The 13,052-nt window shown below is 37.6% G+C and overlaps 1 protein-coding gene across 1 annotated transcript in view; it reads right to left on the reverse strand.

Moving 5' to 3' along the window:
* MYBPC1 (myosin binding protein C1) overlaps positions 1 to 11,950 on the reverse strand; it is a 50,524-nt gene extending 38,574 nt beyond the window's left edge. Inside the window, 8 exon segments of the mRNA XM_086610747.1 lie at positions 2,018 to 2,074; positions 3,725 to 3,776; positions 4,468 to 4,585; positions 4,945 to 5,093; positions 6,551 to 6,655; positions 9,189 to 9,224; positions 11,499 to 11,534; positions 11,896 to 11,950. Coding sequence (XP_086466873.1) covers positions 2,018 to 2,074; positions 3,725 to 3,776; positions 4,468 to 4,585; positions 4,945 to 5,093; positions 6,551 to 6,655; positions 9,189 to 9,224; positions 11,499 to 11,534; positions 11,896 to 11,950 — 608 coding nt within the window.
* Positions 11,951 to 13,052: the final 1,102 nt, after the last annotated feature.

Raw genomic sequence — 13,052 nt, forward strand, 5'->3', positions numbered from 1 at the left:
GATACACTCCATAGAAATTGAGATAATGTGCCCCTTTAAACCAGGCAGTAGTTGAGAATGAGGATCAATTAGAGAATCCTGATTTTCAACCAGCTTGAAATAATTAGTTCCATACTCTTTTTTCCTCTTTCGTAACTGGAGAACAAATTTTGACACTTAGAGCAAACCAACTTTGTTCTGAGACCACAGTAGTTTTTGCTGTGGGTAGTGGGCAAACACTGCTTGGCTTTTCCTAAACAGACTGAACTCTCCACAAAATCGCTTTCAGGTCTTTTCCCTGCAAACGTGCATTTGGTTGAAAGATGTAGTTTTAAAAAAAAAAGGGACCTAAATGTTTGAGTGTTTTTGAAATCTTGTGCCTTTTGGAATTTCGTGCCGTTACAGATCCATTGCATTGATGAAGTGTAACCAGTCACAGAGAGGCTTACTGAGATAAGAACTGGTTTGTCTTCCTGCACGAAATTAGAAAATAGGCAGTATATAGATTCTAAGCATTTAGGTTTTTTTTTAAAAACATGTTTCAAGTGTTATGCACCACAGGTGAAAAGTTCTAGCTCTTTCCTTCATAATGTAACCGTATGAAAGAGAAGGAATGCACCTGCAACATCGCCTGTTGAAAAAATTGAATTGAAAACATGTATTTGTCTTCATAAAAATGGATATTAATTTCCACACTGGGCTTAATTAGCAATCTTATTCAATTAAGCTCAGAAGTATGAGGTTGCATTTCAGTGCCTGAAAGGAAGTGATGAATTGATTTGACCAATACCAAATAACGTTGTTTAAAAATGAAAAGTTCACTTTGCCCATTAACCACATGACAGATAGACTATGTTTATATGGCCATACAGTATTTATCTTACAAAACATGTGAGTTACTTGTTAGTGAAGTGATAATGACTCTTAAATCACATTTCTCTTTCCACAGAAAACTCCATGACATGCAAGTCTCATGTTGCTAATAAAACACTCCACAGGCAGTCATGAGAACTGTCATGTTAAGTTGTATTAGTATGACAAAAAGTCAAACTGAAGATCCTAATTAGGGATGAGAAGATAAAAAAACAAAGACCTGGTGGATTTGAGTTGGTTCAGGTAATTCTTTCACTGCCTACTTTTACCTTCAGCCTTTCCTGTCTACTTTAGTTGCCTAAATTCTATCCTCACCATCATGAGCCCATTGTGAACTTTTTATGTAATTAATACTGCATATTGAGTTTTCCTCTTTTAGAGTAAGTGGCAGATGATATCAAGGATCTAGTTCCTTTCCAATTCTCTGTGGTCAGTTGCCATTGATTCCCATGGCATATAGAATTTCTGTGATAAATTTAAAAAAATGACAAATTAACTATCTTCTCTTAACCTGTTAAAAGGCTCATCTGGGTTTGAGGTCTGAAATAGCTAGAGGAATAACTATCATAACACCAGATTTTCAAGGTGAACAGGAGAAACACCTGCCCTTGTTTTTCTCCATCACAGCATTCAAGTTGAATAAAACACCATTGAACATTTCTGTGCAAATATTGAAACAGAAAGCTATGAAGAATTAATATCAATGCCTATGGTTTGAAAGCATGATATATGATATTTCATATCAGGATGCTTGTAAAATCAAATTAAGATGTACCCAAACAGATAGATTTAACCTTTGCAGTTTTTTTTCTTGCACCAGACTCAATTTTCTGAACTGCTCATCCCTGCATAGGAAATTGTCCCCCTTTACCCTCCATGCAAACACAAAACAAATAGCAAGTAAACTAAATGTTATTGGCCTCTTTAGGTTGTGGCTCACTTTTTCCCCAGTGCACTTAAATCTGAAGTTTCTTTTCTGCACACTTAAAGGTACGATTAACTGAGCATTTGCACATTATACTGTGAGAATAATAGTTAGAAACATTGAAAAAAATGAAAGGTCAGAAAATTCTTAAGAAGTTATTAATGCTACACCTGACTCTTTCTGTGTGCGAACCTAATGGTTTGCAATCCACACCTGCTCACTGCATCACTTGGTTCTCACCTACGTTTCAGGAGACCACTAAAGTCAAGTTCTCCTGCATCGTCTTGTCCATCACCGCTGTTATTAATAGAAAAAGATCAAATCTTTGTTTAATACAGGAAGACTTAGACAACACACATTGCAAACGCTCTACATGTCTCATATACTCAACACTGTCCAGACACACAAATAATGGTATAAAATCAACACAAACTTGTATTCTTTTTCACACTAATTATGTTTCCTTAGGCACTTGTGAAAAATAACACAAAGGTTTGTATTGTTTGTTATTATACTTTGATGACAAATTTTTGTAACTGCATACATAAATTTGCCAAGATTTGTGTTAGATTTCAGTAACACAAATAAATGTGAGCTAGTCAACACAACGAGCTTTGTTTTTCATTTCCATAGTGTATGTATATCAAAACAAAGGGCTTGTGCTGATCTTTTGCTATGAACGGAAAACAAAGATTTGCATTGCTGGGTGGTGCTTTTAACAATGCACGGCCATGTCCAATCCTGATGGTAAAGCATTACACTTAAGATTTAACCTTTCTCAAAATGAAGGGAGAAATCAGTTAAGAAAAGAAGAAACAATACATTGTACATTTTTGCAGATAGAATCACAGTCCTGTGAAGATGCATTTCTTTCTATACTGTGACCTTAAGCAGGAATATCTTATTATAAATCACATATAAGCAAAAGAAATGCCCTTAACACTTGCAAAAAGTAAGGGGAAAATCTTGTAAATGTTAAGTCAAATGATGCCAATATTTTATCCCAGATTTTGTGTGCAAGATATTACTTCGAAAACCAGAAAATATTCAGATATCCTCATCTGCTTGGGCAGCATAGTTATTGGTGTTTTTTTTAAATGTGCTCAAGAAAGGAGTGCACCTTGAATGTAATATCTTTTGCATTTCCCCTTTAAATCAAATCTCTCTAAGCAAAAGAAGTTACTTCTAAGTTACAACTTTGCTTGTATGTGTAAATTAACAAACTGCATTAATTTTCTGTTTGTAAAACATTTTCATTCTAAATACTTCCGTCCTTCTAAGACAATTTTCCCCACAAAATGTAAAGATGATATCTATACTGGTTGGAACTACTATTTTATCACAATTTATACTGATTTGAGTTGCTGTTTTGTCACAAAGGTGATAGGGTTCCTAACAAAGGAAAAGACATCAGGCACAATGCTGTATCTTATGGCCTCTGCGATATATTATTTGTAGTTTTTCTGTAACGATGGCCTTAGGACACACTTTTTTTACTGTAAGAGAACATAAAGCCAGATCCTATCATCTGGAAATCAGTAGGAATTGTCTCTTTGCTTTTAACCAGTACAGGATTGAGACCAGGAACTTTCATATTGCAGCTGACAATTTTCAGGAAACACGTGGTACTATATTTTAGTGAATTAAAATATGATTTTAAGAACCTTTAAAGAAACAGATATGTAATTGCCTTAAATATTCCATTTTCCTTTAAAACAACGACAATGTAATTTCACAGTAGAGTATTTAATATCATATGTGCTGTCTATGTGTTGTAACTATTTCATTCTACCAACTACTCTAAACTCCACTTGTTTAATCTTTATTTACAAAAATATTTTTTTTAAAAATACTTGATACAATTGTTTGCCAAGATTGATGAAAGTTCTGTACATGCTACCAGCATCCATTACTGAGGAGCTTCACAGGATCACTGTTTGAAGTTACCTTCTTTTGAAAGCAGATCTGATGTCAATGGATTGAGCCGCTTGGGAAGATTCTATGAAATAACAGCAAAACAGGAATTAAAAACATAATTTAAAATTAATATAATCTATAAAATCAGTGTAATTTGGCACACAAAATTTGTTCAACTTCCTGCTAAGTGACCACAATTTGTACTGCTCCTTTGGCATTAAGTTCTGATAAACGCAAAGCTGCTCAGTACTAAGCTAAGTTTAATTAATGCCTTTCTCTAGACTGCTTTCTGCAGTTCTGCAGTTCTCTGTGATGTTTCCCTCTGATCCCCTTCCTGCCTAGACACAGGCTCTGGCCTTTTTTTCTTCCTATTCCCTATGCTTTCTCTCCTGCTTGCGTCTTGCACTTTCTCAGTCAGCTCAGCATCAGAGGAAAGAGATGGTCTTCCCTACAACCTCAGAGGCTGCCAGATGAAGCGTCGCTCTCTGTCTTGCATGCCAGAGCCTGATTTGAATCCAATACTAGTTTTATCTGCCAGCTTTTTTAATTTTTGAATTATTTTATGTAGCAGGTCTCATGTGCTATCTATCCCAATGTTCATTTAAACAATAAATTACAGACTCTTAAGAAAATTCTCTAAGCTCTATGCTAAAAATGTTCCCTTTAAGCATTGCTAAATTTAAAGGTTCTGAACAAAATTAGGTGGTGTTTCAGTTTAAAAAAAAAAAAAAAGAAATTTTTATAAAACTTTAGAGACATAAGTGGAATCTTACCAGTGACTTCAAGGTCGAAAGAGCAACTATCAAACTTGTCCTTATAAGATACTTCACAGCGATAGTTCCCTGCGTAGTTTTCCTTAGCTTGAATGATATGCATCTCAAATGTGTGAATCTAAAAATCAAACATAACTGTTCATTATCGTGAAGGATACATTTGCACAAAGCAGAAGTTAAAAGATAAGTCTTTCAGATCTAAATCAGGAGTTAGGAATAACTTGAATAAAGGGCTCTGGAAAGAATCCGAAACCCAGAAATGGCAAGAGAAAACTTTGGTTTCCCCACCACAACTCGTCTTGCGCTGAAAGAGCAGAACAGTCTGCTGCTGCGCAAGGTCGAAGAACATGGCTGAAACCTGCACAGAGAAGCCAGGGCTGGAATTCACCGCTCTCGAATTTCTACCTGTTGTCTTAAATGGATTTCTAAGCTCTCCTTGGAGCTTTGGCCCCGTAAGACAGAAAAGCAAAGACACACCTTAGTATGACGCTCAAAGGACTCTTTCAGCTGCAGGTGCTTCCCCGCTTTACTGGCCAGGTCCATCCATTTTCCTTTAAACCACTTAACATTTGGCTTCCGGAGAAGATCTTTGGCTTCTACTTTGGCTATAAATGTAATATTCCCACCTTTTAAAAAGAGAAGAGAATAATGCAATCTTTGAGGAACATGTGGTTGGTCAGTCACATCTGTACAAGTTTCTTTTACTACTGCTCCTTCCAGTCTCCAGGTGCTAGCTCTACCATGACAGTAAGAATTAAAAGGAGTCACACAGGCTATGACAGTTCTGCAGTGTTACAGAGATTAATGATTTTTGGTCTGGAAGCCCTTTTCCCATGTTAATGTGGGGCTTGAGACATGGATAAACAGGACAAATTAGCTGAGGCAAAACTCCATGTTGTCATGGGCGAATTGTTCCCAGTATTTGAATTTCCTTGCTTAAAAAAGCACAGGTGTTCCTAGGCTACTAGGGAGTTGTAACATAAATAAACTCCAGTCTGGATAAGAAAGCCTGGAGCTCTTCATGCATTTCTATAATTAATTCTTTAAGCTGAGAAGGGAGTAGAAAGAGTCTTCTCTAAACAATGATTTGGGAGTAGTAAAAGTTAGCTCAATTTTCAGAACACCACTGGCCCAGCCCCTGCTGGGTTTCCGTCCTAACATTTATGGTCTCCAGAGGACAATACAGCTAACTCCTTATATTTATTTTCCAAATAAATTCTTCCAAAATGCTCTTTTTTCTACTCAGAAACTGAGAAATATAATAGGCATGTGTAAAAAAAATATGAAATAATCGGACCACATCTTAGTGTATTCAAGTACGCAGAGACGTATGAAGTAGCCTATACTGAACTTCTCACCATTGCTGTTACCCTGCTTAGGGTGCAGCTACCTTACCATGTTAGCATGGCTCAGGAGTGCAGTTTGGAAGTGAACCACCTAAATGTCCCCATTGTTGTGCTTTAGTTCACAACACAGAAAGTCCTCATAGTGCTTGAACTGGATTCCTCTGGGATGAAATTAAAACCAAAGATGTGCTCTGAGAGTTTACCATCTGTTGTCCAACTGCTAGTAGGTGTATAGACCACTGGACTAAACCAGAGCTAGTCCAGAGCAAATCCCCCAGAACGGTTACAGTGGGGGTGACCCTCCAGCTTCCTTACACAGCTGCTCCTATTGGCTTACTTGCTAATTTACACACAACTGTAGGGCACAAAAGTTGACTCAGCGATCTCTACGCTATGCTGCAGGCCTTTGGGTAATCTTCCTAATATATCAGTAACAGTACAGCCAACAGCATCGCAATAACCATCTCTCTTCTCCAGAAACTCTACCTCTTGCCCATTGTGCTCAGTAGACTATTAGATTTTGAGCTTGTCTTGAACTAAACAATTGGTTTTTGTTTCTCTTCATACAGTCCTTTTTGCCTTTGAAGAGTGGACTTCACATCCAGCTAAAATCAGTGGAAATACTGGTAGCTGAGGGCAGAAGCTGAGTGTCACAGGCACTGCACATACCTTCCCTGGCTCCACCTCAGTCTCTGTCTCTTTGAGGGTGGCTTTTGATTTCGTTTCTAAGCACTTACCAACACTCACTGAGCCACTCTGAGGTTTCTCGACAAATAAAGTGGATCTCTGGGAGTCGTCGTGTTTTTCTGTCTCTTCTGGAGCTCCTTCTCCAAGAGACCATACTGAGATGCAGAGAGAGAGGGAAATGTCAATCACCTGAGCATGTTTTCCTCCCTCCAAAATACACTTACCTGAACTTACTAAACTCTCTAACCCTATTACCACTCTCCTCAGATGACCTGAAAGATATGTACGTTTTTGTTCACACTGACATCCATTGCTTGGCTGTCACAGTGTATACAGTTCCTGCAAGAACGCTACCTCTGTGGTGACAGAAAATGAAACTATCAGGGAGGAAGAGAGCCCAGCAAATCGAATGGCACCAGCATTCAACCATGAGCTCTTTACAGAGGTAATGCACAAAGGTCAGCTCTTTGTTTTTCAGAAGAGAGGGAGGTTCTGAAAACACAAACAGCTGTAAGCACAAACAAAACACATAAGATGTATCGTTTCAGCGGGTCTCAAGCCCAAACTCAGTCAATTGTACAAGCTAGTTTTTCCTCTTTGTCTGCAAAATAGGGCAGGAATGAAGCTCACTTTTGAACTTTGTTCTCTTTTACTGTGATAGAAGCAGAGAGTGTAAGGATCAGTCAATACCATGTCCTATCATGTGCATTGGCTGACATTTTACAGAAAAATAGTATGTCAGGTGGAAATGATTGTGTCCTATGTTCAGACACAGCACCTCGTCTTCTGGAAGTTGGGATTTTGGAACTGAAAAGGAACAATGATACTGACAGAAGCAGTAAGTGAGCGGTCTCCACAGGGCAGAGAACTGTACCAGCACTTCTGTGCGTTTCTGGACTTTCTTCTCATCTGAACAGCCCTGGATTTGTTCTATGCAGTCACATCTCGGGCAAATGCATGCAAACCCGTGGTCAGAGCTGATTCCTAACAGAAAAGGCAGAGAGAGCGAGGCAGTGAACATCTGTCCATTACCTGTGCCCTTTCTGCAGAGAGGCAAAGAATGTCTCTCATGTTCCAAGTGAGAACTTATAGAGTCCAAATGCCACATCTTTTTTTCAAGGAGTTATTGTCAGTGCGTAGGGGAAACTGAGTAAAGTCAGTGCTGCCCTGGTAGTACTGAAGAACAGAGAAAATGTGGAAATGTACAGCTATAAATAACAAAGCCACCTGACTCTTTCAAATCAGAGCTGCATCTCCCTTGTTCCCCTTGAACTTCTAGTCATTTCAGAAGCGAAGGTAGCTTTTTATAGTTTATCCAGTGCTCCTTTGGTTTTGGTTTCATAGCTAGCATAAATGACGAAGCAGTCACACAACACTTCTCACTTAGTCAATTCCTGGTCTTGAAATTAAAAGTTTCTTTTCCTGCTTAGTATTTTCTGTAGAAACTTATTTGCCAGAAGTCAGAATTGTCTTTCTACTATGCAGAGATTACTGCTACAGGAACCTGTTTAGCTCATGAAAATTTCTATGGCTCATAAGCACATTGTAACTCATGAAAACTATTGGAAAATGCAACCAAACTGTTTTTATTATCCTAAAGTCTATTAGGAATTTTAAGAAGTTATAGAAATGATAGATAACTTTGCGATAAAATCTTTGCTTTTCAATCTTTCTGTGAATTGCTAGTGGTGTGCCTAACACCTCTGTACATGTCTGCTTGTACAATATTTCTTACAGGTAAAGACATTCATGTATATACACACATGTATATACACATATATGAAAACATATACACAGACATACATGAACACAAATATATATAGATACACATCTATATATACTCTCTCTGTAATCTAGAAGTTTAGATTATGCCAGTATAACATGCTAGTTACTGGTGTGAACATAATGATGTGACAACGCTCAGTACAGGATCTGGTCACGTGCAGTAACAAACCTAACACACCACAGGGTGAAATGGAAAAAGGATATTAATAAATGGAAGAAGCTTACAGAGCGTCATTAATTTGGTACCGCATAAAATAACACCTAAATATTATCATCACCTTTAGATATTAATGTTTTCCTGTTTATTAAACAAACAGAACAAAACGTGGGTTTGACGTTGGCTCGGGAAGCTGGCATAGGCAGCTATGCCAGGTCAGTAACCATGGTTGAAGTACCTGCTGCTCATTTCGTTCCAGAGGCAGCAAATCCTGAAACCACAAAAGTGGGTGCAGTATGCGTTACCTGCCAGGGTAGGAAGAAAGAGGTTACGACTTTGCTAAGTTTTCCCCATCGTCCTTTGAGCTGTGAGAAGAAGCCATTCTCCTACTGTCTCCTGGGGCCTGTGTGTGTGATTCAGGTAAGCCACTGCCACCCTGTAGGCTGAGGAGGAAGGGAATAGTAGTGTATCTATCTATATAGAAGTAGATATAGATAGATAGGTATGTATGTATGTGTAAAATACTGATACATGTCCTGTCTTGTGCAGCAGAGTCTCCTCTCACTCCTGCTCTAGCTGCTAGAAACCTATTTGCTCTGATACCTAAAAGCATTTCAACAGTTACAGTTTGATACTGTATAAACAATTAAATTAGAATGAGATAGAATGTTTAAGAAATAGCTTGTTAATATAAATAGTATTATGTAAAATTTGGATTGCTTTAACTTGTTTTCAGGAGGTCTCACCTGAATCTTTTCTTTCCGCTGGCTTAGACATCCCATCTGAAAGGGAAGAGCAATTTGGATGACACCAGCTCAAGAGATCACAACTTAACCGGACTCAGATCGTTGGGATTTAAAGAACATTGATTCTTCATGCAAGAAGATTAGACTAGATATTTAGGACCATACTCATGAGGAACTATTTGATTACCAGAAAAAGGAAGTGAACAGCTGAGAAAAAAAAATCAGAAATCTTTCCCCCTTTTCTCTAGAAAATCTAAATTAGTTTAACTTTATTCCCATTTAAGATTTCCTTTTTAGTAGTTCATATTTAGAAGGGATCTATGAAGCTGATGTTTTCTTCATGATTTGTGTAGTTCCAGATAACAGGTGAATTTATGTTGTTCAGTATCTATTTGAGGGGATAGTACTTCGAATTATTTAAATAGTGTATTTACTTATCTAGGTTGAGCAAAATAATGATAGTTAAAATTAAATGTTAGGGGTTTGTGATTTAAAATGTTATTTATATATTTAGCTTTTATCAATGAAGTCCTCTACTACTGTGAATCAATGTACTGCTACTGACTTCAGAGATAGTTGTGCTGGGTTTGTAGAGGCCAGGTCGTGGTAGCGGGGGAGGAGCTACAGGGGTGGGTCCTGTGAGAAGCTGCTAGAAGCTTCCCTGGTTCCAAGTTGGACCTGCCTCCGGCCAGAGCTGAGCCAACTGATGACAGTGATAGTGCCTCTGGAATAACATATTTAAGAAAGGAAAAAAGAACTGCTGGGGAACCTGCAGTGGAGAAAGGAGTGAGATGTGAGAGAAACAACTCTGCAGACACCAAGGTGAGTGAAGAAGGAGGGGGAGGAGATGTGCTGGAGCAGAGGTTCCCCTGCAGCTCATGGTGAGATGGACACTGCTCTTCTGCAGCACATGGAGGTTAATGGTGGAGCAGAGATTCACCTGCAGCCTATGGAGGACCCCACTCTAGAGCAGGTGGCTATTCTCAAAGAAGGCCATGACTTCATGAGAAGCCCACACTGGAGCAGTCTGTTCCTGATGGGCTGCACCCCCTGGAAGGGACTCATTCTGGAGTCGTTCATGAAGAGCTGCAGCCCATGGGAAGGACTCATGTCAGAGAAGTTCATGGAGGACTGTCTCCCGTGAGAAGGACACCACGCTGGAGCAGGGAAAGAAAGTGAGGAGTCCTCCCCCTGAAGACTTCTGCCCTGAGTGGCAGAAACAACATGTGACAAACTGACCACAACTCCCATTCCCCATCCCCCTGTACCGCCGGGGAGAGGAGGTAGAGAAATCTGGTGCCAAGTTGAGCTGGGAGGAAGGGAAGGGTGGGGGGAAGGTGTTTTTAAGATTTGGTTTTATTTCTCAGATTTGATTGGTAACAAATTAGATTTATTTTTCCTCCAAGCTGAGCCTATTTTGCCTATGACCATAATTGATGAGTGATCCCTCCCTGTCTTTGTCTTGACTCACAGTCTTCTGTTGTATTTCCTCCTCTCCATCCCACTGGAGGGGAGGAGTACGTGAGGGCCCATGTGGTGCTTAGTTGTTGACTGGGCCTAAACCATGACAATAGCATTCAGTCCAAATTTAATAATGCAAATTCTTTGGGGAGAAATCTAGAAAATGTGATCATTTAGGTCAGTGAAGGTAATTAAGAACATGTTTTTCATTTGACACACTGCAAAGTGTTTTCTAGTGTTCAAAATCTCTGTTTCATTCACAGTCTATTTTAAAAAAACATATTAAGCAAGCAATGGAGAAATTTTGCCCATGTCACCTCTATCGTGATGGACCCCTGTTCTATTGCTTTTCTTTTATTGTCAACAACCAAAGGCATTTTATGTGCCAGCTTGGCAGCAATGGCTTGGAGCAGTACTTTCAAACTGCCTTGTAGGTCATATGGCCTAAGGTGAAGTGATAGAGAATTATGCAGATAAACCTGTTTTGAAGTCATAAGACGTCTATTTTATTTGTAATTCTGGAATTGGCTCTCAAGACTAACTTGAAAAATGCACTCCATGTTTGTTGATAGGAAAAGATAAGGGGAGTTGCTTTCAGAGCTGCTAACTGGTATTTTACCTTCCAGTGGTAGAAGTTCTACCAAAAACTTCAAGACAGGACTGGAAAGGAACTTATCTGGTTTGAAGGTCTTGTACTTCTGAACAGAGATTAATTTAATGTAGGGCACTTAAAACTTTTTCTCTAATTAGTGTGTTTTGAGTTCAGTCCAATGCTTTGGACTCTTCATTAATATTCAAGAGAAAAATTCATACATACATACACACATAAAGCACTATCACAGTCCTAACCTGCTGGTGGAGTACTAACTGAAGTGTCATCTTCATCTGTGAAAAGAAATACAAATAAAAAAGTATATAAAGAAACTGAAAGCACAGATGATCATCTGCTTTAAAACAACTGTGTGAAAATGTAAAACCTGCAAAAGAAAGGGAAAAAAATCTTAATAATCAGGAGCATTCACAATGGAAGCTTCAAACTGATGAAGAAAGCTTTGCATAATTCAGAAGCTGAAATGGTAAACCTTAATGTTTCAAGCAAATAAAAGAAAAATGAGATGTGGACTGTGATCTATTATTAAATCATGAGTTTATATGAAAGCTGCTGAGTGGTTCTGTTTGTTAGAGATGTAATCCACAGTAAATACAAAGAAGCCACAATGAAATCAAGGTCAATCACATATCTGACCTGAGGAAGATGCCATTTCTCTGATGTCCGTGTCTGCAATTAGAATGTGCACCATATATGCATTCAGCATCATTAAATCAAAATATACAACAGTTAAAAATAATCCTTTGTATTTATACTTTGTAATTTCTATATTAGAATATTAATTTAAAATGCAAGGAACAAACAACTCCTTTTTTTTCCCATATTATAGGAGAATAAGTTAAAATAAGGACACAACTATTTTCATTACACTGGATTTGTCTTTTAATCACACTAAAACTTGACCGTCATCAGATATTAAATCACTACAAGCAGTTGTTATCCAGATATTTTAAAACGTTTAATCTCATGGAGTACATTGAGGTATATATTTATATAAATAAAAAACCTGAATAAACGTGAAATTGTCATTAAACCTGAAATGCTGAAATCATGATTATTAGAAAATAAGAATAAGGTGAAGATTATCTTTACAAGAGTCTCCGACACCTTTTTGAATTTTAGATGTTGACTAGAAGCAGAGATACCAGTTTCTGATAGAAATATGCAAAAAGTCTTAGCATCTTAAAAGCCTAATGGTAAAAAAAAAAAAATAAAATTACCAATGTAGCATTAGAAAGGTTAGAATAAACTAGATATGTATAGGATTTAATACATACATAATGTAAAAATAATGTCTTTTATACAGTATCAGAAAATCATATAGAGAACATTTCAAAGTGGAAGAAAAGACAGTTGAACAAGAACTGCTTTGGAAAAACTCTTAACCCACATTTTTAAAGAGGGTTTGGTGAGATTTTTTTGTAGATTTTAAATACGAGTTTCCAGAATCGAATTTTAACTCTGAAGTTATCCTTTGATTTTGATCTTGAAGTTATAATTTGTCTATATTTTCTCAAGGATAAATGTAATACCTATGACAAAACCACATATAAAATATAGTTGCATTTTTGTAAATACAGGTCATATTGATTTTTTATGCTTGCTTAACCATTGAAGGCTAATTGAAAATCTGTTAATAGAATTTAACTACTTAGCTATAACATTTTACTCATTCCTTTTTAATGATTCATCAAACTTCTTTTTTAAAATCTCTTGGGAGGATGATGTCAGTTGTAAAAGGTAGGCCTACAGATGAAGAATTAATGTGTTATCTTACAAAAATGATATCTTAT

The sequence above is a fragment of the Tauraco erythrolophus genome, chromosome 4 (genome assembly GCF_009769465.1).
Source record: "Tauraco erythrolophus isolate bTauEry1 chromosome 4, bTauEry1.pri, whole genome shotgun sequence".
Taxonomy (NCBI): Eukaryota; Metazoa; Chordata; class Aves; order Musophagiformes; family Musophagidae; genus Tauraco; species Tauraco erythrolophus.